This window comes from Syngnathus typhle, linkage group LG15, assembly GCF_033458585.1.
Source record: "Syngnathus typhle isolate RoL2023-S1 ecotype Sweden linkage group LG15, RoL_Styp_1.0, whole genome shotgun sequence".
In the NCBI taxonomy this organism is placed as follows: domain Eukaryota; kingdom Metazoa; phylum Chordata; class Actinopteri; order Syngnathiformes; family Syngnathidae; genus Syngnathus; species Syngnathus typhle.
In genome coordinates this window covers 3,893,293-3,920,113 of record NC_083752.1, presented here as the reverse complement: position 1 = coordinate 3,920,113, position 26,821 = coordinate 3,893,293, and the positions used below count along the sequence as shown (strand labels likewise).

The 26,821-nt window shown below is 41.5% G+C and overlaps 1 protein-coding gene across 8 annotated transcripts; it reads left to right on the top strand.

Annotated features, from left to right (window-relative positions):
• The first annotated feature begins 3,867 nt into the window (after positions 1-3,867).
• tcf7 (transcription factor 7) lies at positions 3,868-26,499 on the top strand. Of its 8 annotated transcripts, none has more exons than XM_061299101.1 (12): positions 3,868-6,926; positions 7,095-7,167; positions 9,289-9,395; positions 17,727-17,853; positions 19,399-19,486; positions 21,353-21,445; positions 22,411-22,530; positions 22,671-22,833; positions 22,969-23,076; positions 23,203-23,235; positions 23,613-23,661; positions 24,913-26,499. In XM_061299101.1, the coding sequence occupies exons 1-12, from the start codon at positions 6,720-6,722 to the stop codon at positions 24,978-24,980; spliced, it is 1,236 nt and encodes a 411-aa protein (XP_061155085.1). In that variant the 5' UTR covers positions 3,868-6,719; the 3' UTR covers positions 24,981-26,499. The 8 variants fall into 8 exon arrangements, with proteins under 8 accessions (XP_061155085.1, XP_061155084.1, XP_061155089.1 ...); XM_061299100.1 differs by having other exon boundaries at positions 21,353-21,457; XM_061299105.1 differs by having other exon boundaries at positions 3,870-6,926; positions 21,353-21,457; positions 24,889-26,499.
• Positions 26,500-26,821: the final 322 nt, after the last annotated feature.

Genomic DNA, 26,821 nt, shown 5'->3' with positions numbered 1-26,821 from the left:
CATCCCTACTTCCATCTGTGTTTCATCACAGTAGTAACCAAAAAAAGTTGGGAAGGGAAACATTTTTTTTGTACAGAGGGCCATCAAATGCATGACACTCTCCTAAATCCCAAATTTTCTCCCCTCAATATTGCGATTGAATATATTATTTCATTTTTTTTGTTCTGACTGATTAAAATGAAGCGGTTTGATTTTTTTTCTACTTAATTGCCATATCAATTAGAATTCGACAAATTGTCCAGCCCGCTCGGGTTGAAGGCCGTACATGGCCCACGTGCTGTATGTTGCCCACACCGGCCTAACCCAGAGAAATCTCCCAAGTGATACATTTTCAAAATGAGCAGATGTGTAGATTTACAACCACTAGAGATAAATGTGTGTCATCATCCCCTCCGTTATGTGTCCTCATTTGCGGCGGTTCACACCAAGGCCAAATTGCTTCCCGGTCTTCCCCACCGTCATCCCGACTGGAAGTCTTTAAACTTGTTGCATCGCTTTGACAGGATGAATAGCAAATGTTTCCCGTCCTTGAATGTTTGGAGAGGAAATGTTCATTGTGTCATCGGGGTTAAATGATTCTTAGTGAGCGTCTCTAAAAACGTGCAAAAGAACGTTAATCCACGTGATTAATAACTCACCTACTCAACTTTATAAATAAAATAATAATTAGTATTTCAAAATGGATATCATTCCCTTCCCGAGTTAATTTAATTCCTTTCAATTAAATAAATGGCCTCAAAAAGTCCCATTATTGAAAATAAGCCAAAATATTTTCAATATTTCAAAAAAATGTTAGTTTTTTTTTTATATTGATTACATTTTCCACCCATTCTAGGAATAAAATTCATTGCTATTAAATTCTTCTGTTATGAAGGAAACAATGACCTTTAATTTCATCTCACAACCGCCTCACTTTCCATAAAACAAAAAACACTCCAGGTGCAGCCGAGCTTATCTTCACATCTCTACCTAACCATCTCCGTTTCCTTCATAAATGGAAAATACATATTCACTATCTGCAATCACATAAAAAAACCTCCCACAAGCTGAGTGAGAGTCGGTGCAACTCAGACCGCCGTGACATTTTCACTGGCGTCTGATTTAGCGACAGGAAGGACGCCGCTCTCGCTCTTTTTCCCGGCAATGTCGACCGCATGTCATCGCCACATTTAGCAAACAAATAAAATATTTATTTATTTATTTAAATGTGCTTAGACTCTCCTGGCTTGCCATTATTGATTTACTCTTGATATAATACAAACGTGACTTTACTGAGGAGCAGATAGAAATTACATGTATGTATTTATAAGTATCATATCATCTGATGTTTTTTTGATAATAATATGCAATTATCAATTAAGCTATGCGCTACATGCTAACATAACTCATCCTAAATGGAAGCTACATGTGTGTTTTTAGTTTTATCGTGTATTTTCTTCCATCTCAAACTATTAAACCGCCACGTGGAGCCTCTCGGCGTACGTCCGGGAATAATTGACTAATTTATTCCGTTTCGGCCCCCCTCAGGTGTCCCGCTAACATCAAAGTGGCGGTGTGGTATCTCGACCCGAGACGACCCGCCCGGAGACACAGAGCAGCGAGGAAATTTGCAATTTCACGACTCGACTCTACGCCGCTACACCTGGCAGGTGAGGCCTGGCATTCGGCTTTTGCATGCATCTTCAAACGTCCACTTTATTAGGTACACTGTAATATGATAGTTTGTTCACAAAATAACAATGAGAATTTTCATTTTAAAATTTGAATTTGTACTAAATGATGAAATAACTTCAGGAATGGCTTCTTCTGGGAAGTCAATTTTAATTTGAATGTGATAGCGCTACCTAGTGGACAGGTTGAAGATTTCGAAGTACTTTTCGTATTAGGTCATAAAGTACAATTATTTAAGGTTGATAAATGACGGTTTTGTCATACGTTGGTCATTTTCATGGCTTGGCGCTCGTTTTATTACCACAAACGTGTATTTAAGTCATTCCGCTGTGTTCCACAGCTGCTTATAAGCTGCTCTGTCAGAACTAATTGCAGCGCTCGCTCAACGTATCATCATAATGATCATGGTCGTCGTTTTGACCCATGATATATTGTGGGAAGGGACGTTTGTAAGACTAAGCGGACGTCTCTCGCCACTGAGCGCCTGTGTCGGTTTTAGACGTTGACATCTTCAGAATTTGTTGATTTTTTTTTTTTTTTGGTCAGCATTCTAAAAAAACGTTCATAAAGATCCTCAATGTCGTTCTGTCGATTTTTAACGCTCAGCTAGTCGCAATTAACAAAATTTGGACATTGGAGTCCAAATTTTAAAAACAATTACTGATTCTGAGCAATTTAAGTTTCGAATAATCTCATTGAGTTTGAGTTACACTGATCTAAAAAAACAGAGTGGTGAAAGATTAGGGGGGGGGGGAACCAAGTCGAGAGCCCAAAGGAGAAGAAAAAACATCAAAGTCGGAGGTTTGGAGGACAAGAAGAAGAAGACACATGCTTGTGTCTTCTTTTAAGGTCTGCCAAGAGCTTATTTGTTTTGGATTAATGTAATTAACCCCCCCCCCCCCACAAAAAAAAAAACTGAACCAGCCCAGCCCCCCTTCATAAACATCCCAGTAGCACCACTGGATTATATTTGTGCTTTGTGCGGACGGCCGAGCAGCTGCTTTTGGGTTGGGTCCAAAATCATTTAAAAAGAATTGAGACAAGACTGGACACTTCATTAGTTGCACTTTTACAACAATAACATTCTATTTTGATGACTTTTTTTTTTTCCAAATACAAAAAGTGGTGGGCGTGGTAGATTTATAAAAAAAAAAAATTCATTTTAAATTCATTTTTATATTTATTCTCCCCAATTGTAAATGTATCAATGTGAATTGCTATACATTAATTTTCATTTTTTAAACGTCAATTTACACCTGATCACTGTTACCGAGAATCCATTTAAAAAAAAAATACAAATTGACCGCCTTTTACCTCTAGAGAGCAGTATCGTCGCCTCTGCCAGTGTTGTTATGTCCAAAGCTGACATATTGAGCTTTCTAGCGGCAACTATGGGATGCATTCAGAGTTGCATTTTTTACATCCATGATTGATGGATAATATTTTTGTCCATTGAAGTCAACTGAATGTATACGCTTTCATCGGTTGTCTGAATGGCAGTGTGTGCAGCATCCTTGATCTTTCCTACTTACCGCCAAGCATGGAAACAATTTTACACACGCACGCACACATACACATCTACAAACACACAGCAAAAAAAAAAAAAAAACAATAATCCATCATCAGCATCCACATCCTTCCATTGGCCACATCAGGGCGCTTTGCCGCAGAAACAAACTGATTCCAGATCAGGCGGCCGACAGTCATCTGCGGGGCCCTTTGCCACTAGAAAGAGACCACTGTGGACGCCACATTTAATAAGAGCCACCCGCCTTCTGTCAGAAGGAGTCGAGGAGGCTCGTTTTGAACGTGCGCGCAACTCCCTCTTGTTTGTCGTGCTGCAAAACCCCAGCTACTAGTTTCGCCTTGCACGCCATCGAGGTGCTAGGCTGATGATAAACAGTTAGCATCGCTGCTAAATGTGCTTTAAATAGCAATGCATGCTACAACATAGCAAGTTTACCTTAAAACAGTGTGTGAGGGTACTTGTGGGTTCGTGAATGGCTTGGATCCACATCAAAGGCCCCGGCTAGTCTCTGCATTAACGAGACCCTTTGTTTCCTGCCTGAGATTACTGCATGACCCCACCGCCCCACCCCACCCCCAACCCCTCCCTCTCTTTGTGTGCATGTGTGTGTGTGTACATGTGTGTAGGGCACGTTAACCTGTGCACCGAAAGGTCAAGTTGTGATGGTTCTTTGCATGGTGCACTCATGTGAACTTTTGGTAAAACAATAGATGTCTGTATTTCCTTTTCATTTTTGTATGTTGATTAGATTATAATTCATGTCATTTATTACCTTTGTCAGACAACGTTATGTTACATTAGCTGTCATACAAAAAGAATTCAGCTCGTACCAATAGGGCCGCAAAACATTCATTTACGATCAATTAAAAATACCAATAATTCTATATTTCACAAGTGTGTTTTTGCGAGGCTCCCTTTAACTGAAATCCCAAAAATCTATGTGTGGCTCCTTCAACGGCATCATATTTTCAAAAATGTTTCTTCTTGTGTTTGTTTGTTGTTTTCCGCCCCAGAGCCCCGCACAGATCCGCAATCGCAACTCATAAATGTTTGATAAGCCTCTAACGACGACGAGGTGAAGAGACCGAATCAATCGCATCGTCAACACAAACACGCCCGCTGAGGCTCCGCCGTGCCTCGTTAGCAACTCCTAAAACAGCAACTTTAGACAATATAGACAAAAATATAGTGGGACACTTTGATTGCATCAAAAGTGAAAAATTGATTCCCAATGTTTGCAAACCACTTCCTGGTTCGGGGGTAGCACCATTTTATTCCGAATAGTTGGAGGAATTTCTGCTATACATTACATTTGCATTTTTAAATGTCTGATTTGTGCTGGTTGCATGTGTTGTGCTTGTTGTCTGCGTGATGCCTTCAAGGACATGTTTGCACCGGCGAGTGGGCAATAAAACAGCACACAAGTGGTTCCAGTTAAGAGCTGTTTGCCTTGGATGTGGCTTAACCCCAATGAGAGGACATGATTTCATTACTTTGCCTTAATGTTGTGCCTGCAATGTTGCTTTCAAAAGCACAGCACACTATAACACGTAATCTTTTTTTTTTTTTTTTTAAATGTACCGGAATGTTCAAACCCGCTGTGATTCATCTAAAAAAAAAAGAAAAAAGATGAATTAGTGCAATTCTTCCAAGAGGTGACAAATTTCAGATTTCACCACCAATTTCAGTTCTAGTACATTAGCTTGGTAGTACCTAGCTATCTTTAGTAGCGAGCTATTTACTTAGCTAGAAACTAGCTAGTTTTAGTAGCTAGCTATTTGCTAGCACCTCTCTGATTGAAAGTTTAATCACCACGAAAGGCTACGAAAGCCTCCGTTTTTTTTTCATCATTTTTTAAAAATGAATCCACGGCTCAGCCTTACTTCCGAATACCATAGCTTAGGTATTACGTTGACACTATGCTAGCTACGAACTATGCTAACTTCAAATAAAAATGGCCGACTACCGCCCTGTTTGTTCTTTGTTGATTCACATGCACCCTGTCATGCTGAACAGCCGTGCTGGATTTCGTAAGAATAAGACCGGCTGCTATTATTTTCTAACACTCCAGGGGGCGTATTGTGGAAAAAAGTGCGCACGAGAGTCTCTGCGGACAGAAACATCTGTCTATATTTAATCAAGGCGAATAAACAAGGAGTTTAAACAAGTCATTCATAATTTAGATTTGCATACATTGCAAGTGCGCCTTTTAATCTTTGTATTAATATGCGCCAGAGATATTGTATAAATATGCAGCTTTATGCAAATGGCCGCTTGCTCGTCTTTCTGTTTGTATTTAATTTTGCTGCACAGCTGAAGATCATCACTCGGCCTACGATTAAGTGTCGCGTATGAATATTTCTCAATTAATAGCAAGCGCATTAAAAATGCATCGGCACAGGGAGCAACAAAAAGGGGAAGGAACGACTTTGCAACTTTCAACTGTCGTGTGTGTTTTTCCATCTCCTTTCCCTCCTCGACATCGAGTCAGGCGGCATACAAAATGGGGGCCAGATTCATGCCGGGTGCGCCACGCCCTCTTGTTTGCCACGCAACATCCCGCATGGCGTCCTCCTGCCCGGCGCTTCTAAATGAACACTTTTTTTGGGCCAAAAAGGAGCGCACTGGCGACACGCTTTGGCAAAGCAAGAACTCGCTTTATAGTCAAGCTGGCAAAGGGTGTAACCTAGGAACCCATCATTTCCTATTTTATTGAATGCAGCGTAAGCGTAGTAGGAAGTATAGTGGCGGGTAATTGTCTTGTTTGGTTGTTATGTACTTTGATTTGACTATACAGATACAGATGTGACATCAGTTAGCACCCGTGTTTTTAATTTCCTATTTAATTGAAAGCAACGTCTGCGTCGTGGAAGCAACAATGGTTTTTGTTGTTGTTTTGTTTGAGCATTGAACTATATAATCAAGTAGGATATTTACTATTTTCATGAAGAAGGTCAACTTGCGAATAGCGAAAAATCGGTGGATAACTGACGGGGCCTATAAATGCTTTTTTTTTTATTTATACCGCAACAATTATTGAAAAACAATGGAATAAAGTAAGATGCCAATTTTAATGAAAGATGCCATAAAACAAAATAGTGGGGATTTACTCCATTTCATGAATGCAGCATAAGCTGGCGGCCTGGCCGGAGCCCTCAATATTTGATGGCGTGAACACGCCCCTGGTAGTCATGAATTATGCTCGAGGACGAGATGGTGATGTCTCTTTAAGAAGTTCTGTAGAAACAATCTCGCTCACACACACACACACACACACACACGAGTCATCGGATCTGCCAATCACCCCGGCGGCTCCCTTTGATGTCGGGGGTCCTCGTCTTGTCCTGCTCACTCTTGCAGGAGAACATCAGTCCTCCAGGCGGCCGCGGGACGCCACGGAACAACTTTCCCTCTTATTTTTCCGGACTCTTTAACGCCGCAGATTTGACGTCTCTTTTCCGACTTTTTCTTGGTTTTGACTTTATTGGACGCACTTCGAAAAGTGTCCCCGGACGTCGACATGCCTCAGCATGGGGGGGACGACCTGGGAGCCACCGACGAGATGATCGCCTTCAAAGACGAAGGTGAGCAGGAGGAGAAGGTCCACCAGGAGTGCGCCTTCACCGAACAAGACCTGGCAGACCTTAAGTCGTCGCTAGTCAACGAGTCCGAGATCCACCAGCACAGCCCGGGCGGCGGCCCCGGTGGCGGCAACGGCGCCTCCTCGGTAGGGTGCTTTTTTTTCCTCCCTTATTAATTTTGTAACTTTGTTTTCACGCTTTATTACATCTCCTCAACACGAAGCGATGTGGGGTATGAATTCGTCCACTCCCGACTCACTTTAAGACACTTTTAATCAGCCTACATCCTACTTTTTCACTCTCGCACCCTCCAGGCGGTGAGACGGGGGCAGCCGGCCGAACAGCAGAGGGGCTTCCCGGACAAACACAGGGAGCAGCTCGACGCCGGTAAGGAGACCCCCTAAAGTGTTGTGTTTTATGTTTAGTCAGAGTATTTATGTGTTTATCGGGGCGATAGAAATGAATTTTTCATCGAGCGTGTCTAAGTATTTTGGTCATTGGGGCACGTGCTGCTCGGCGGCGGCGACTTCAAAGCTTCCAGGTGGCCACTGTAAAAAATGTCGATCGTCTGCTACTTTATTTTGTTTTTTTAAGGCCACGCATGTGCTAATGGCGTCCGTTCACGATGAAATACTCTTGTTTCTCTTATATGTGCTTTTCCTACAACTAACTATTTAAAAATAACGTCCTAATCTATAAAGCTACACGTTGAGTCTGGAATTTGAGAGGTTTTAATTTGTTGACGTATTGATGGAGTCGGATTCTGACCTTTTTAAACTAAAATTATGGATAAATATCGATTTCTTGAAATATGATCGGAAATCCCATTCATTAGCATTATTTTTGGCCAGTTTTCCCATTAACTGCAACAGGCTTTTTTTCCCCTCAGGCTGGCTATTCAATGAGTCTCAATGCACATGTGGATTAAATTTGAGATTTTTGAAGGAGTTTCCATGACTAAGGGTTGTTGATTATCGATATCATTGGGCATTTATTAGAATTTAACGATTAAACATATTAGAATGACTGCAGAAAAGAAATATGTACTCAAATCCAATTAATTCTCATTTTTATGTCAGCAGTGTGAGTTTAGCTTAATTTGCTAGCCGCTACATTGCAATACATTTGTGATCAACACAATATAGGACACTTAACTGTCCAATTATTGGCTAAAAAGTTACTGAACTGAGTTCAAGCCGCTGACTGGATTGTTTTAAATAAACCAATATCGTACTTACATCGAATAGACAACCACAAATTATCGCAAAATTCTCTTTTATTGTTTGTTGCCCCTCCCTTTCAGTTCCTCTCAACTAAATTTGACACGTTCCAAGTTGTCTACCTGATAAAAACAGGCAGATTTTGGGCCCAAATGCACTTTTTAGTGACTTACAAAATGTAGAACAATGACTTAAAGATTTAAATTAACATCTAGACTTGAGAAAGAGGAGGAGGAGGAAGAGGCCAGGCGATGCATGTAACACGTCAAAGGATCTAACATGCCGTAACTAACAACACTTGTAAACACTCGTTTTGCATTTGGGAGCATTGCGTCTTTAAGGATTTACACGTGCTGGTTAAAAGTAACAAAATGTGTCAAATAACACAAAATAACCAAACTAAATGCCAAGGAATGCTTAATTATATGTTTGTTGACTTATGTAATGTCACTGCACTGTTGTTTTTTTGTCCTTTTGTCACTGCACTGTTGTTTTTTTGTCCTTTTGTTTTAGCCTTAAAACTTGCTTAACATGGAACGGTAGGAATACACATCCAATTGGGATATATTTCCTGTTTCAGGTATGCAGCGTAGGTCACGCCATCAGATGGCATGTTATTTTATTTATTTTCCCATTGTTGACATTAGCAAGCATGAGTAGTATACATTAGCAGCTGTTGCTGTTCCACTCGAGTCCTGCAGGTGTCATGAGTGGCAGTTGCCTACAGTCAACACAAATAAAGATCTGCGAGGAAGACTCAAAACAATGCTAACAACAAATAACTTCATTTTCTGTGTAGAGAACTAGTTACTGATAGACCAACTAGTCATCCTGCCTCAACTTGAAACACATGACGCTAACGTTAGCCCTGGTGTCCGCTTGCTGCGACATGTTTTGCATGGCGATCCTGTTTGCTGATGAGGTTTATCATTTAAAGTCGCTAAAAGAATGAAAAAGTGGAAGTCGCTCTATTGATTGTTGTTTTTAATTATTCAAAAATGAACGCTTCACATTCACGATCTTAAAACGGACAATCGAGAAAAGAAACGGTTGTTTTGTTTTTCACATTTTGCACATGTTTTTTTATAATGTTGTTTTTGAAACTTCTGTTCATTACAATTCATTCATCTCAACAAAAATAGACTTGACTTGTCAAGCAGTGATGCTGTAAATCCGTTATTTGTTTACAGTGTCAAGGCACATATTTGGAACTAGAGAAAAAAAAAAGTCCAAATTGGGTCATGACTGACTTTTGTTTCCGCTAACTTGCTGTTTGTTTGTCCCGCAGCGTCCAAGCAGCAAGATGGCGGTGTGTACAAGACGTCCGGGTACCCCGGGTACCCCTTCCTTATGCTGCCCGACCCCTACCTACCTAATGGCTCCGTGTCGCCAACGGTAAGTCAGCCTCAAAATCAACCAGGTTCTTGTTTTGAGAAAATAAACTTCTATGTTCCTTAATTTCACAATAAATTTGCATTTATTATACTATTTTTAATTTCCATTTTACTTATTTTCCCAAACTCATCATTAAATAACACCTGAAATTGAGAAATGAAAATACTTCTGTAGTACATCAGTTTTGAATGTCCTATTATAGTACATAATGCATTTATTTTATTTTTTATTTACATTTTTGCCAATTTTATATTTAAGCCAGACCGTGATAAATAATCAGATACAAATTTGCAGACAGGCAATTTTCCCCCCCCAAAAAAAAGCAAATTATACATACCTCTAAACATGATTATTATTATTTTTGTAGTCGAGGTTAGCGGGAACATAATAGCAAGAAGCGGTCATAAATCACTGGCACTCACAATGTCACATTTTAAGATCAAGATGTGCCCGCTTGCTAATTGTGACAAGATTGTTTGATAGTACGTGTGTTTGCGTGCGCTTGATCGTGTATGTCATCGTGAGGAAGTCCGCTAATCGCTAACAAGCGTGCGCTTTGATCTTGTTTGTTTGCGACTTCGGCTGAAGGTCACACGTGACGTTTTGGCCCAATGTTGTTGTTTACAAAGGCGACAGAGGCGGCAATCTCTGAGTTGACCAAACCAGAGCGCCATTAATTTTGAGTGATATGCAATCCCCCGAGTGACACCGACACTGGAAAAGGGAAACCCGAGAAAGTCATTTGAACTTTGTTTGGCGGTAAAATTCAGCCCCCAAAGTCATTTTCACTTAGCAATTTGTCATTTAGTGGGCATGTCTATCTTGAGTTGACCCACAAAAAAGCACACAGGAAGTTAGCCATTTTGGTTAGAAGCAACCATCTCATGGTTTTTGTCCGATTGCGACTCAATATTTTTTTTGCCGAAGTGAGTTGTAGTCAGAAAACTTTTTATCCTTGGCACCATTTCTCTTTTTCCTTGCAAAAAGGACCACTCCTGGTGTTTTTGCACATTGACTTCTAAATCCTACTTTTTACAATGATAACGCCCGAGAGGTAAACACACGTGCATTGTAGATAAGCAAAATGAAGTCACAAACATGCGTCGGTGCGGCTTTGAAGTGGCGGCTGGCCGAGGCTTCCGACTATCTCCAAAAAGAGGAGGGCAAAAAACAGTCGAAGAGTTATCAAAAGACAGGGTGACAAAAAAGCCTTCGTTAAGATGGCCTCTGGGTGTTTATACCTGTAATTTTTATTTTCCGGAAGAAGGGAAGGGCAAACAGGTGTTGGGCGTGTTTTGCGAGGAAGTGGTGCTTATTTTTTTTTTATTTTCATAAAAAATGACATAATGATGATGATTAAACAGCATCAATAAAATGTTAGGATCCGGTTTGTTCGTTTGTTAGCAACTGGATTACACAAACAAAAAAACAAGTCTATATTATAAGATCAAATATGTAGCACTAATTGTAATAATTAAACTATAATACATATAAAGATGAATTCAACACTTTTCAAAATATTTTATATAATAATTATATAAAAACAAGTAAACAAGCCTAAAATAATTTACCCTGCCGTATAATTATATTTTTATGGATTTATTAACCAAAGTACAAAAGAAAAACAATTTTTTTTCGTGCGATCTATTTTGATCGATCATCTGGCCTCGCCACCCAAATCATCATCCTCACTCGGGTGTGTACCATTAAAATGGTCTGGTTTAAAAATAGTCCATACCAGATGAAACGCCAACCTCTACTTCTTCCTCTCCTTCATCCAAACGTTCATCGTCTTCGTTGTCATCCTCGCCTCTCTTCGCCCACGTGGCCGTCGCAGACCAGCCGGAGCCTCGGCGGCCGCATGAAGCGCGCCGCCACACATGGCTGCGATCACGCATGGGCCACCCGCCGTCGGCTTTCATCTACCGCCACGGTCATTCTTCTCCGTGACACACTAACATACATTCATTGCATCCAGGGAATGGGAGAAAAAAAATGAAGATGCTACTGTATGCTAAGTGTGTCTTATATTGACATCATTTGAATGATTATGGTTTGGCGCACATAGTCTGACCAAATACTGGCCCGGAATGCAGTTTATTTTGGGGTAGTGATCAATTTGAACACATTGTACTTAAAACAAAGACGTGTTGTGATGATTTTCCTATTTGCATGTTGCAGTCAGCGGTGAGCAATTTTAGGGCGGATGAAAAACTGGAGCAACTGTGATGGCGAGGCGTGTTCAAGCGCAGGTGGCACGCATGCTAACATTGTGTGAGAAGAAAAGAAATAAAAAGAAAGAAGTGACTAAGTGGAAAACAAACAAGAAAAGATGGGAGAAAAAGTGTAGAGAGAGCAGGAAGAAGACACCAGAGTACAGTGAGGGTCACTCGGATGGGAGTCGGAAGTAAACAATGAGGGCGCTAGCAGCTAACCGCAGTGTGCTACGACAAACAAAAACCACAGCCTGTGTTGAAAGTCACTCCTTGACACCTTTACCTTTAACTATTTCACCGCCGCAAGTACGGTAATTTCCTTGATGCCATTGTTCCTCAAAAGTTAAATTTGGGCGCAAAACTTTCTAACCAATTAGATTGAAAAAAAGAGGGATTCAGCATGAATTAATTTTGTATAAATTTATACTTTTCGTTCAACTACTTCTTGGCAGCCAGGGTTCTCTGAGGTGCAGCTCGCTGTGTATAGTTTGTTGTGGTTCACCACGGAAAATACAAGCCTCACCTGAACTACACAAACGCACAAACGCACACACATACACACACACACACACACAACGTACTGCAAATGGAAAATTTTCACTTGCTGAGCTACAGGGGAAAATGTAACTGTAAGACAAAATGGCATCTTTAACAGTTGCTGTGTAATCTTCATTCAAACTCCTGTTGCGCTGCTTGGAAAATTATCCTATTTTAAAGAGGTGGTGTTAAATTGTCTCTTCATTTAAAAAAAAAAAGTAAAATAAGATCCACAATAAATGAAGCAATTATATAACTTTTGCTTATTTCAACATAGTGCGGGTAAAATTGATTGCTACGTAACAGATGGTCAAAATTGTTCCTGCTTCTTAAGTGATAGCGTTGGCTTCGCTAAGAAAGAAAGAAAGAAAGAAAGAAAGAAAGGACGTTTTGGGTTTGGCTATGTAGCACCGCTGAGACCTTGTAGGGTTTTTCTGGTTGGCCACCGTGTTTGTTTTTTGGGACTAGCACTAAGTGGACGTACGCGGCCGAGGCTAACACACACACACACACACACACACACGGATGCAGATTGGTAGCTCGTATGTGTAAATATGCAATGCGCTTCGTCTGTCTCTGATTATTCCCATATCGGCTGCCGATGACGGTTAGTCACTCGGCCCGTGTGGTAACAATTACGGCTCGGTGACGACGCAAAGCCCGCCGGCTGAAAACGCGATGCGCGTGTTTATTTGTGTGCACTAATACCGCATATTTACATTACAAATCAGCAGCACACAATTTCTGTAGCCGCAGACGCAAACAGCAGATGTTTCTAGAAATAGACAGATGGATGTGTGGACGCCGGTGATGGAAGAAATTAATAACAAATACACTTTCAGTGTGTATCAATTGTCCAAGCCCATCTTTCCACCTTATCAATCTTTCCACCCTTCCGATACAACAAACTAAGCAACGTTTCTACTCTAGCTACCTTTCCATCGGCCATCAACCACACAAACCAATCAAACCTTTCCCCACTAAATCGTGATCTACCCATCCTAACCCAAACTTCCTAAATCTGCCACTTGTCTATCCATTAGAATTCCAATCAACCATCTATCCATGATTAAAACTCACTTCAGTGAAGTTCCTGATATATATATATATTTTTTTACCTGAAGTTCTCATTCTGCGCCCCTCTCCCTCCCCCCCGAACAGTGACAGCTATAAAAATCTGTACTTAAAGGTCCGCTAAAGGTCTCTCAGCAGAGCCTACCACTTCTATTTCGGGAAGATAATTACACACTGAAGTTGCCGCTGCGTGATTATTACAGATGATCGATAGCAGAACCGAAGCTGCTACCACACCGGGCTTGGACGCAAACCCTCAAATGTGCAAGGCCATGCTATCAGACAGCAACAATCAAGTAAATAAGATGTCTGCGCTTGTCAGATGGTACATTCCTCCAGAGACTAAAATAAAACAAATGTCTTATAAACACACAAACGGGCACATACGGTACAAATATATAAATACACACAGCGGCCAGTGTTGACATATGACCTCTTCGACGTGCGGCGTTGCGGTCGGACACACGACGGCGAACCCTCGCAAAGGATTTGGACCGAGTCCACTCGCGGTCTGCTGGATGGTAGCGCCCTCCTTTCACCCCCCCTTTGTCGCCGCGCTTGGATTAGTCCGATGGAGCCGTGCCACACCGAAAACTTTGCCCTCTAGCTAAAACGTTGGATTCAGTGTACTTTTTTGGGGGTTTATAAGCAGATGGGAGGAGATTTTTAGTACACTTGCGGTCCAGTTCTGGGACGCCACTTTATGGAAAAACACGAGGCCAGCAGGTTACTCACGGGTTTTAATGAGAATACGTCCATTCTTAGCTTTAATGTTCTTTTGAAATATGCAATCGTAGGCAACTTTCACTCAGATGTTTCCTGAATGACATTCTCTCTTTACAACTTTATCGAGTGTGCGGTTTCGAGACGACCCGAGGTGTCCGTTATGATGCCTGATGACAAACGGGAAGATATATTGTTTCTAAGGACGGTCTAAAATTCCCTAAAAATATCTATAGTCACAATTGACGGAAACACGGGACGATTCTTAGCAGTGTTAAAAGAGACGGAATAATAAATGTTAGCGTCAACAAACGCTACTCGAGTAATGCACTTGAGTAACAGGTGTCGTACAGATGCCTGATAACTACTGCAAAGACTAACAAAAATGTGTTAATGTCTAGAAAACATCTTGAGTCCTCATTGGCCAAAATGCGCAAGAGCCTAAAACTCGAGGCTTTTTTTCCCCCCTAAGGAGATAAAAGCGTTCAGGCGCAAACATCAGATCAATAGCCGCATCAATGGCAAAAGCATTTCCCTGAGATTAAAGAGAAACTCCATGAGAGAGGCAAGAAGGTTCTGCGCTAATAAAGAACAAGAGCTCGCCATTGGAAAAGGGTTTTAATTGATGTGAGGGATAAAAAGGCGGACATGTTTGTTTTTCACGACACGTTAGCATCTCGAGTCCATTTGTGTGCCCTTGTGCAAACGAATATTGTGTAAGAGGGAGAGTTGTAATATAAAACATTGTTGTAGTTCATAATTTATTTTGCAAATCTTGCATCTTACATTTGTACGTTGGACGGAGCTTGCTAGCGCTAATCCGTGACTGTAGCTTTAAAACGGTGAAGCGCGAAAAGAGGGCCGACAAGTTATACTGGATTGGATCTCGATGAACACAACTAGAAAATGAATCCTAGAACCGATTCCGAACTGAAAGCCGTTTGCATCTCCCGCACCAGATGTTGGGCCCGTAACTGAAGACCATCTAAATCCTGCGTGCTATTCCATCGGAACAACTTGTCATGAGCTCGCTGCCAACATTCAAACAGCGCAGCATCCATGGAGGGATGGAAGGGAGGGGGGTAGTTTGGAATACAGTCAAGCTTTCAAAAATATTCCTCAGTCGACCGCAGGACGAGGCCGAGTGCCGAGCCGGCCTGCGCGGTTGCGGGATTTTGGTTTTGCGCTCGCTGTCTGAAGCCACATCAGAGCCTTCGGGCCTGTGTAATACGATCTGGACGGGTTGAGGAAATACCCCCCTTCTCCCTTCCGCCTCGGATGCGAGGAAGGCCCTCGGTTACAAACAATTCACAATTCGGAGGCGCGGGGACTCGAGAGCTAATTGTTTTTGCCAATCTCGTGTCTGCACTCTAATCCCGTTTCAGCTCCTCTCACCGTCTGCTCGATACGAGACATTTCTGATCTGTAATTCAAGCCAGCCCAACTGCAGCGAAGGGCTTTTTGCAAGTTTGACGGCTAAATTCCCAAATCCTAAATTAAAGTCATATTTTGGTACAGCTGCTCCATTGGAAGAGGGGCGTCAAATCACCCTTGAGGCTACACGCCAAAACCGCTTGCGGGAATTTTGAACCACCAACGAGAGGCAACGGGAGTAGATGTTATTGCAGGTGTTTGGAGTCGCTTGAATTTTTGAAATTCTAATTGCGGTTACGGGTCTTCAATGAGTGTCAGCTCAGTCATCTCGATCATGAGACAGCATCGCAATCGGGGATATTTAATAAAAAAATAAAATCCCTCCCTAATAATTTTACTGGGTTTTGTGGTGTTTCGATGTGACAGAGTCTCAAGAAGAGACTTTTCTGGGGTGGGGTTGGTTTTGGGGGTCTGCGGTGAGGAGGGGTGTTGCTTTTTTTAAAACATGGCTGCACTGTTACGGCAGTCCTGCTTTTGATGTCAAGCAAGGCTCTCATTTGGAGAAGGCAATGACTTCCAGATTTGGAAGGGGGTGGGTGGCTGAGGGTAAATAAAGCAAGAAAAAAAATCCTGGTCCGACCCTCATCCCTATCTCAGCCTACTCAAAATCCCAAATTTGCTTTCCGCACCTCCTAAAATCTCCGTTTCACTTTCAAAACAAAATGCATTACAGGAAGTGGGGCAAATAAAACATTTCCTGTTTGCCGACGATATCAAAGATTAATGACTTCAAAGGAGCAATTACTTGATCATTAATTGGTTTGTGTCAGTAAAATGCATACGTGTGTTTGTGTTAGCCGTGTGTGTGTGGGTCTACTTGAAAGGCCTCTTTGAGTCATGTTGGTATTGTCGCGAGTGTTTTATGTGCACTCCTCGGCTCTCCGTGTGACACTTAATGTCAGCTCGCATTGCACTTGTTTGGATTGATGCGACACACACGCATGCGAAAATACATGCTAAAGAGCGCGCACACACGCAACTAATGTATTCTTTAGTTGTTTTTTTTATTCCATTAAAAGCGGAAATTAAAACACTCGTCTCTTTGGTCCTCCACTGGCCCGAGTGTCTTTAATCTCACCTTTTAGAAAAGATGAAACATTAAAAGAAAGTGGCTGCCCCCCACCGTTTTGTTGCCTGAATATATATATGTATATTAAAAAAAAAAAATCGTAAAAATTGCCTTACAGAATTAAAAATAAAGGGCTTCAACTCAATTAGATTAAAGGTTTGGTCACAATTGTGGAAATATCTGCAATTTATATTAATATGCAAAAAACGCTCAGTAAGATGCAGTAATATTTGTCGCTTTTGCCTGTGTATTCTTTAGTTGTCTATTTCCACGTATTGATGTGTTTTATGTGGAACCATCCACTGCTTAAAAGATAATAACATCACAACATTGATGGTCGTTTCGTTAGCCCGTCATTGGCATTTTGCAATATGTTAGCATTAAGCTAGCAAGCTTTGGTAAGGTAACATTATGTGGTTTGTTTGAAAACACACCATGTAATTCACTAGGTTTTATGTTCAATGTTACAGTAAACTTCAACTGGGAGTGGAAACAAACTAACTTTTTTTAATCAGTTTAATGTGTAGTTTGCTGCCATCATCTCGAGTCCTCCAACAACAACAACAAAATATGTTGTGATTGAGCAACTTGCTCGGTTTTCCTCTTCTTTCTTTATTTATTTCCCCTCCACAGAAACTTTGCACTTGCTTGAAAAGTTATAAAGTGAGACTTGCGAATGAATGACTTGAGTCCCACCTCTGCTAGTCAACATAGACCTAGACATTTAGATTTTGCGACTTGTGACAATGAAGATTGTGTCTGTTCTATGAGTTTTGTACGAGCGCACACTTGTTTTAGCGAACCTAAGTTTATGTACATTGTGTATGTCGTGTGTGTATGTGAGGTGAGGAGTGGGGATTTCTCCTCACTTAACTACAGAGCGGTCCGATAATGACGGGGTTGGGGCGAGCGCCTCCCCCCGAGCGCGCTCGGAAAAAGCGGAAGGCGCTCTGGAAGCCACTTCAAGGGCGGCTAATTACGGCGAGGAAACGCGCACGCACAGGCGGGACGTTCCCCCCCCCCCCCCCCTTCTCTCCTTTGGCGAAACGAGCTCAGCACGTGAAAGAGAAGCCGCAGTGACAGATGTGCGCTAAAGTTAGCGCTTTTAGTATTTTTCGTGGCGACGTAACAACACAAATCGGGTGTTTGGATTTGTGTTAGCGCCGACCTATTGCTAAACGTTTTTTTGTTAGCATTGTCTTTTTGTTTCTCACCGCAATTAGCTTGCTATTAAATCTGTCTTGATGATTTATGATTGTTCTCCTTGTGTCGTTCCAGACCAACAAGGTGTCTGTGGTGCAGCAGTCCCACGCCATGCACCCGCTCACGTCGCTGCTGCCCTACGGCAACGAGCACTTCGGTAGCAGCCCGCCGCACATGCCGACCGACATGAGTCAGAAGACGGGTACCGATACACACACACAAAGTCACATCAAGTGTTTGATCCATGAATGTTTACCAGGTAGTCCACTTCCTTGCCTTTCTGTGACTCCTCCAGTCTCTCAGTACTAACTTTTGAACTTTTTGTGTGTACTCCAAATGTTTGGGGTGCAACTCCAAACGAGACCGCCCACCTTGCACAAGATGAGCTTTATATCTGTAAAAGGTGCATGCGGGACATAAAACGAACACACCTCGGGCAATCGGGCGCCTTGTGTGTCTGGAATCCCCCTTTTTTCCCATACAGGCCCACTTTTACTAAAGAAACAGACACACCTTGTCTATGACTCGAGCATAGTGACTCAGCTCTTAATGACAGACTGAGACACCTGTACACACACACACACGCACAGAAACACACACAACGCTAACACCTGGATGAAAACCTCTGACCTTTCTCACACCGTCTCACATCATTTTTATACTCGGAATCAACACACACACGCCAGGTTACCTCACCACACATATCAGTCGCCACCTCGCCCTGTTACATCATCAGTGATGTCATCCCTGTTGTCATTGATAGAAGAATTTGTGTTGATTTTTTTGTGTGAATGATGAGTGGAGGTGCAAAGATGAGGGCGTGGTCAGACGGACAGACCTAAGAAAATGTCGGCCGAGACAAAACGGGAGACGACTGACTCAGCCGCCGTCCCCGTTTTATTGTGTCTCCGTCATTATTGGGGTCCCAATTGGCACCCCCACCCTTCACCCGGAGGCAAGGCCTAAATTACAGTCATCTGCAGGCATTCCTGCGCGGCAAACATTGCTTAGCAGGGGCCTGGCTAAATGCTAGCTGCTGTCTGTTGACAAATGACTTCCTTTGAAGGGCTGCGCTGACACCCAACACTATTTACTGTGTGAACAAGAAGAAGAAGAAGAAAATGGTCGCCCGAGCTGTGAATATATCTCCTCATTGCTCATCTGTTTTCTGAGTTTAGTCATGTGACATTCGCAAGCTGCGCCTTTTGGCACTATAATGTCATTTTTAGTGGCAGGAGAGAGTAAAATGGCCGCCTCCTGCGATGGATAAAAACGGGTGACTTTTGTTGCTTAATTTGTATTCCACAAACCCAAGATTAATTCAAACACTGTGCCTGCAACACTTAAACTTTTGGTATTGGAAGCTCCCCAAAAAGAGATTTCCTTCCTCCGGGCTGATGCACAAGGAGTTGAAAGTAGGACTAGCGCCACCTATGTGTGTGGAGGCCAATAAAATCAATTGTGAGTCATACAATTAAATGTCTTCACGGAGCGTTTGTGAGTGCATTTTAAAGCTACAGTAAATGTTAACCTCACACTTTTAAACACACACAGTGTAATACGCATAGTGTGTGTGTTTGTGTGTGCTTAATTTGAGGTTCCCATACTGCTAATAGCACCGATTGCCCTAATGGGGCCACCAAACCGACCTAATGATGTGCTTAAAAGAGATAATTAAGTACATACCGTATGTAGTTGTCCTAATTGTGTGTGTTTGTTGTGTACTTTTGTATGTATGTGCCTGTAGGCGTTCACAGGCACCAAGCCCAGGACCTTTCAGGATACTACCCTCTCCCTTCAGGCGGTGTCGGACAGATCACGCCCTCCATGGGCTGGTGAGTGTCGTGTACACACACAAAAACACACACATTGCGACACTACCTGTGAGTGACTCCACTGTGAACTTACGGTGACCTTATTCAAAGTGGAGTAGCTCTTTTTTACGCTGCTCTGGTTGTGACTTGAACTCATAGAAACATCAGTCAGACCCAACTTTTAGCGTCCACCCAAAGTCGGTATTCAGGAGCTACACATGATTATGATACTTCCGCTGCATTAGCATACACGTGAAATACGCTCAAGTAGAGAAACGGAAAGACTTGTGATCTTTAATGAACCAAAAATGTAATTAGCACCAGAGAGGTTTTTGTTTCATTTATAAAGGCAAAAAATAATAATCAGTACAAAGAAATTGTAGAATATATTTTTTTTTAAATTGTGTTTATTTAGATAATTTAGTGAAGTATATACCATTTTATTTATTTATTTTATTTACTACATATTTTCAGATTGATTTATTTATTTACTATCTTGTTTGATTGCTTTCTTTGTCTCATTTACTAAATTATGTTAAAGGTCAGTCCTCCTTCGATTTATTTACTCCAGGAGCTGTTTAGGAATTCTGTCAAACATGACACACAATATCCAATGAAGTCTTTGTTTCAATATAGTATTTCTAATCGGCAACAATTTTATCTTTGGGGGACAAGTCGTCTTCTCTGAGGAATTATTGACAACTAATCTGCCTTAATCCGGATGATCGTCTTGTTCTGGCGCCTTGTACGATGTTTTTGATTTGAGGCGAAGGATTGGTGGAAATGTCAAACATGTCCTATTGTGACAATTTGACGCTTGTGTACTCCCAAATGTTTGGCAGATTAGCCTGGATTAGCTTCTTGGTTTCAGCGTATTGTCTTCTTTTGAACTGGAAGAACATATATCATCTTTTCTCGTTTGTTTTATAATTCATTCACATATTTCATTGTATTTAGCATTTCATTGGCTTTATAAAGAAGTTGGACTTTTAGAATAAACACATTACCAGAAGCACATAAACAAGTTAGTCAGTCCAAAACCCAATTTTACGCGACACTTGTGTAAATAAATGTTAGCTCAATTTAAACCCAAATTGTGAATTCATCCCAAACGGAACTTTTGCCTGTTGTCATGATCTTGATGGTGTGTGACGTTACGCGTGAGTGTATTCGTTGGAAGAAAAAAAAAAAAAAGCTTTGTAAAGGGAGGCGGGGGTCCGCTACATATCAAAGGCTGCCGGGCCTGCACCCCACCACACACCAGCCGAGCGTGCGTGCCTCACAGTGACACGCAGCTGTCAACGGTGACCCCCCTCGGATCTTCCCGCAGAGGCTCTCTATGCTTCACAGCTTCAAATTAGATTCTCCAGAAGATTCTTTCACACACGCGATTTGTTCCTTGGATACCTTTCTCTTATTGTTTAAGATCTAGCCACACACCAAATGAAAACACAACAAAGAAATGCAGTTTGCATTTTGTGCTAGCATTTTGTGCTAGCATTTTGTGCAATCAAGCTAAATCAATAAACACCCTCACCATTTGCTAATCAATTCTCAACCGATGCTTAACGCAAAAAAAAAATTTAGTAAGTTCTCCCCTGCAGTAGTTGGTGCTATATTGCGGCAGTTTGGCAAATTATCATCCCCCTCAAAAAGTTACATTTTGTAAATTTATACAAGAGGTATCAAAAATGGAATAAAGTTTCATCAAACATCCGCTGAATATTCAAACTGATGTACGTTGCAAATATCACGTTTCCATGTCCTATTTTACTGATTTACCTGGTTTTTTTTTTTAGTATTTTATGTATTTGGGGTGTAAAGTCACAAAAAGTGAAATAGGCAAGTGAAGCGCTTGTGTGTTGTGGTTGTGTTGTGCTGTGGTAGGCAGAAGCAGACGGCGTACCCCGCCGCTCTGTCATCGTGCGGCTTCCGACAGTCCTTCCCTTCCAACCTTCCCACCGCCTCGTCCTACTCCAGGTACTGCAGCAGGTAGCCACATCTGCTGCAAGAAAAATCCCCCCCCCCCCTCTCAAAAAAAGAAATTGCAAGTCGCTGCTCGCCTGCTAAATTGTGCGCTTTGATAGTCATTTCATTCCGCTTTCACTCTTTCAAGACAGTCCAATGTGGCGCCAAAGTGCTTTTTTTGTCGCAAGCGTCGCCTGTGTGCTGTTTTGTTTCAGACGAGCATGAGGTCAGATGACGACTCAAGGGTTCACTACAAGTCGAAGCAACTGAAATAAGGGAAAATGGGAAACCCCTACTTTAATGCAATAAGTGCACTTCTGACGCCCGAAGCAAAAGAGTAGCATCGATGAGGACGTCTCGCTCGTGGTTATGTTGCTCATTTGGGGATCATCTAATTGCAGTCGCTTGAGTAGTTTAATTTCTTTTGCTATTCTGAGATTTTTTTATTTTTGCTAGCTCTTTCGGTTTAAAAATGTCAATTATAATTATTAAGTTGGAACAAAAATCAAATCTTTTTCTGAATAGTTTAAAAGGAACAAACAAAATGGTAATCAATTTAAAGAAGTTAGTGATGAGGATTTTAAAAAATCGATTAATTTTTCAATCATTTACCAATAGATTTATCATTTTTTTACTAGTATTTCTTTTCTTTTTTTAAAGGCAAAATTCATTTGTATTATGATGGTATTATGACCATTGTTTTCTAATTATTGTTCATTTGTCTGTATTGCTTTGTTTTTGTTGCTGCTTTTCTTTACTTAGGCTACCATTGCACATACAGCATATTCCTTTCAAAAGTTTTGGTTAGTAAAAATAACCAAAATGAATGAGTGTTACCACTTTTTGGTAATGTGGTCCTTCATTGTTTGCTGTTTACCTTGTGTCACGCTTCTTGGCTCATCTCTTTGGCTTCCATTATTATGGTCAGTATTATTATGTTTGATTGTTTTTTTTTTTTTTTTCTTTTGTGTGGTCAGGTTCTCTCACTCGTTGATGCTAGGCCCATCAGGCATGCACCCCACGGGAATCCCGCACCCCGCCATCGTGCCCCCTTCAGGCAAGCAGGAGCACGACCATTACGACAGAGGCATGTACGCGTAAGTAGCACCCTTGAATCCAATAGTGTTGGGAACAACTTCAAAAATCAATCACTACGGCTATGAGGTAATTCAATGTTACAACCATAGGAGGCGCTATAACGCACACTCAAGTCTGCATTTCCCTTCTCACCGGTCAGGAAGCCGCACGTGGAGGCTAAGCGGGAGAAGGAACCCAAGAAGCCCGTCATCAAGAAGCCGCTCAACGCCTTCATGCTCTACATGAAGGAAATGAGGGCCAAAGTCATTGCGGAGTGCACGCTCAAGGAGAGCGCCGCCATCAACCAGATACTCGGACGAAGGGTAAACTCATATTTGCGTTTACTAATCTGTTTTTTTCTATCATTTCAATCGCGAGCCATAAACTCCTGCCCCTGTGGTCATTATGGTGACGGTGATTGCCGTGTTTGACATGAGTCATTGTGTGTGCGCGTGTAGTGGCACGCGCTGACACGTGAGGAGCAGGCCAAGTACTACGAGCTGGCACGCAAGGAGAGACAACTTCACATGCAGCTGTACCCCACCTGGTCTGCACGCGACAATTACGTAAGACCGCCATCACGTCTCAATCTTCATCATCCCCTTCCTATTCCTCACGCACACTTACACACACACACGCGCGCATGGTAGCACAGCACGTGTTGCGCTAAGTGTGCTGTTGACCTGTTGCAGGAGGCGGCAGGTGAAAAGAGTAAAGCCGATTGGGTAGGGATTCGTCTTGTCTGTGATGGGGGGGCAGGGCCAATACGTCAGTGTGCATGAAAGGGATTGTGGGTAATAAACGACGACGGCCGCACGGCGTTCCCTCCGCATGCTTCCTTCCTCGCGAGGGGCGGCGGCGGCTTGCATGTTGCTATGGTTACCAGCACACACTGTGACATCAGTCTATTGATTGTGCCAGTGTACCTAACAAAATAACCGGTGCGCGGCGATCTGTAACCGAGCGCAAGTCGCTACAAACGTGACAGATATTTAGCATATTTTGAATGTTTTTTTCTTTTTTTTTCAACTCAATAGTCAATAATACATTGGATGATTTCTATTATCATTCAGTGAGTCACTTCAAATTTGCTCTCTTGCAGGGAAAGAAAAAGAGGAGAAAAAGGGAGAAGCAGCAAGATTCCAACACAGGTACAAATGCTAACGAGTTTGCACTCATGTGAAATTGAGCGAGAAGCTTAGCTCTCAACTCACTAGTGCTAGCAAGGTAAACACAACATAGCTTATACTACTCCATAGTGTATATAGAGATATAGCTACACTGAGATAATGCTACGCTAGCGCTTTGTCTTAAGCATCATATTTTTTCGCTCTGATTTCTCTAATATCGCTCAAACCTGACACGAACAAAACAATTCATATGATTGTGAGATGCTGTGCTTCTGTGTGAAATCTTTTGCGGCTTCGCTGCTGCCTTGACCTCTGTGTGACAGGTCAAATCGGTCACCCAAGAGATTAACCTACTAACTCATTTTATTATAATATTGCTTGGCTAAAGGTTTGATACAGCTTGTTTTCCCGCTCTGCGTAAGATGCCCTGACTAACTTGTGTGTGTTTGTTACTAACGTTTTTTCCACGGCAGCCATTTTGATGCCTTTTCGTCTTTATCTTTTTCTTCCTGTGCCGCTTTGCTGGTCTTCTTGGTCGTTTCTCTGTTTTTCCGTTGTCATCGTTGCGGCTCAGAGCCCGGGTCCCCTAAGAAATGTCGAGCTCGCTTTGGCCTCAAGCAGCAGACAAATTGGTGCGGTCCCTGCAGGTGTGTAAAACCGTCACGACGTTCACCACCTTGACCCACCACCCCAAATCCCCCCCATGCTCATTCTCACCCTCCCTACTAAAACACAATACCTGTTAGCTTTGCACGTTAGCTTAACAAGGCCAATCCTAACTTTGTTTCCACTTTTACTTGTACTCACGCCATGCTAACACTTCTAGCCTCTATGCTAAGCTAGTAACTATGCAAATTTAGCTCAGAAAGTCGATGACTAGGATTGATGGCAATTATTTTAAAGAAGGAAATTAAATTAAACCGTCAATAAAAACATAATCCACTATACCTTTTTTCCCATATGCCATATAATATAGATTTTCTTTTTTACTGAACCTTTCTTCTCCAGGTGGGGCAGATTGTCTTAAGCATTTGCTAGAGACAAAAAAAAACACGCATATAAAAGCAGACACAACAAACTGTTTGCAAAACTAAACATACACATAAAAAATGGAAGGTTGTTGTTACTTGTTAACAAAAAAAAAAACAATTAGTCTAGTTTTTCCACATAGTGCGTGTTGTACATGTGCATTTTTTTGTGTTGTATTTCTTTGGTTATTGACGTTGTGCCATCCGGGTTTATTCCCAGATAACTGTCTGTGACTGTCCTTAGGAGGAAGAAAAAGTGCGTTCGCTACATTCAAGGAGGAGGCTACGCGAGCCCAACTTGTTCACATTTAAGTGCCGTAGACTCCACGCCGCCGCCCTCTCCCGCCACCCTCCCCCGCGGACCCCCCTTGCAACAACAACTACATCAGCGCCCCTCTCGCCCCCCTTCTGCCACGGCCCTGGGCAAACGCAAGTTGTTGGCCACGTGACTCGCGTCGCTTGCTTTTCTGGGTGACTGATAAAAAAAAATCAAAAAAAATCCGTACAGTAGGGAGTTGTCCTGTAGAAAAAAAACAATACATAAAAGGCCACACAAATCGCAAGCCTAGTAGCACAATTGCCAAAGTTGTTTTTCAGTCTTTTCAGAAAACGAGAAAACCCATTCAGAAAAATAGTAAACAAATGAGTTCTGTTGCCTTTTGTTAACTTTAGCGGATTAAAAGAGCTCAATGACTGACAATCTAAAAATAATTGCAAGCACATTTGCAAGCCTTTTGTATCGTGACAATGAGTTGAAAATAACTCGGGCGAATAATGCGATTAGGCCAATGAAATATTGTTTCAAAACATTTTTTTTTACACTGCTATTTTTGGGACACAGACAGAAAACTGATTTTATTTAACGCATAGATGTAAAACAGTTTCGTTGTTCCCAGGTAATAATGATCATATAAAATATAATCAGCAAACTTTCTCTTCCATTTTTATGTCTTGCTTCTGGTGAAATTAAACATTTTTTCACCAAATATCTATTCATAAAATACACACAAACTCACAAAACGTTTTTTTTTTTGTATTTGAAAATATCTGTTGTATAATTAATGATAAATTAACTAAATGTATTTATTTTGTGTTTCAAATGAAAGGCAAATTTCACATTTTTTGTATGTGCTAGTATTCCAGTATGTTTAGTTTATCCATTTGGATGAAAAGAGCATGCCCCTTTTTCAAACTTTTAAAATCAATGTGTGGGATTATGGCGCCCCCTAGTGTTTTGGTATGCATTTTACAACGTTTTGTCGCAGAGGCGGATTGGCTGGTAGCCACATGAGGAACAAATGTTTTTAAAAGAAATAGTGTCTATGTGGACTTTTGTAGGCATTCAGCTATTCTTCCATCTGATTGCATGTGATCAAATCTTTCAACTATTTTAGGCACTTCACTCACTTTCATATTTTGCCTCTTTTATCATTTCTAAGGTCAGAATGTTTTCTGGTGGCCAAACCTGAGAGGGATTATTTTTTCAAATGCCTTTTTTTTCCCCTTTTTGTTTTGACTGAACATTTTGTAAACGACCTCTTAAACCGACCAAGTGGGTATTATTATATTACATGTTTTTTTTTTTTTAAAAAAAGTGTCGGAAAGTCCATGTAGTTAAGTAAAAAAAAAACAAAAACTTTTTTAGTCATGTCCGTACCATAAGGCAATATTTTTAAGTGTTTTTGTTATTGGTGCATTCACATGGCAAGTTCACTTCCCCGATGTTGCTTTGAAATGTCACACCAACAGACCCAAACGGTCTTTTTTTTAAAAAAAAAAAAACATTTTATCAATTCTTGTTCTATTGACGTATTAAAATTTGTTATGTATACATCTTGCGCTCGTGTCATTTGTGTGTGCCAACAAAATTTGAAGTCTGAACAAAAAATACAATCAATGTATATGTATGTATATAGAGCGAGAGAGAGCATTTCACACCAGATAGAGCTGTGCTTTTTAAGTTAAATTGTATTGTATAACCTTTCTTATTTTTTTAATCCATCTCAGGGGGCAGCCATTTTGTCCTGTACTGCCACCTGCTGTCAAATGAATTTATCAACAGGGGCTCAACTTGCAAATGTCATGTGACCAAATCCAGTGAACAGGTGAGACTGTATTACTGCCAAACTATGAATGTAATTTAACATATTGAA

Coding starts and splice junctions, on each gene's coding strand:
- tcf7 (XM_061299100.1), top strand. CDS start 6,720: ATGCCTCAGCATGGGGGGGACGACCTGGGAGCCACCGACGAGATGATC. Junction 19,487..21,352: donor ATCACGCCCTCCATGGGCTG/GTGAGTGTCGTG, acceptor GTGCTGTGGTAG/GCAGAAGCAGACGGCGTACC. Junction 22,834..22,968: donor ACCAGATACTCGGACGAAGG/GTAAACTCATAT, acceptor GTGCGCGTGTAG/TGGCACGCGCTGACACGTGA.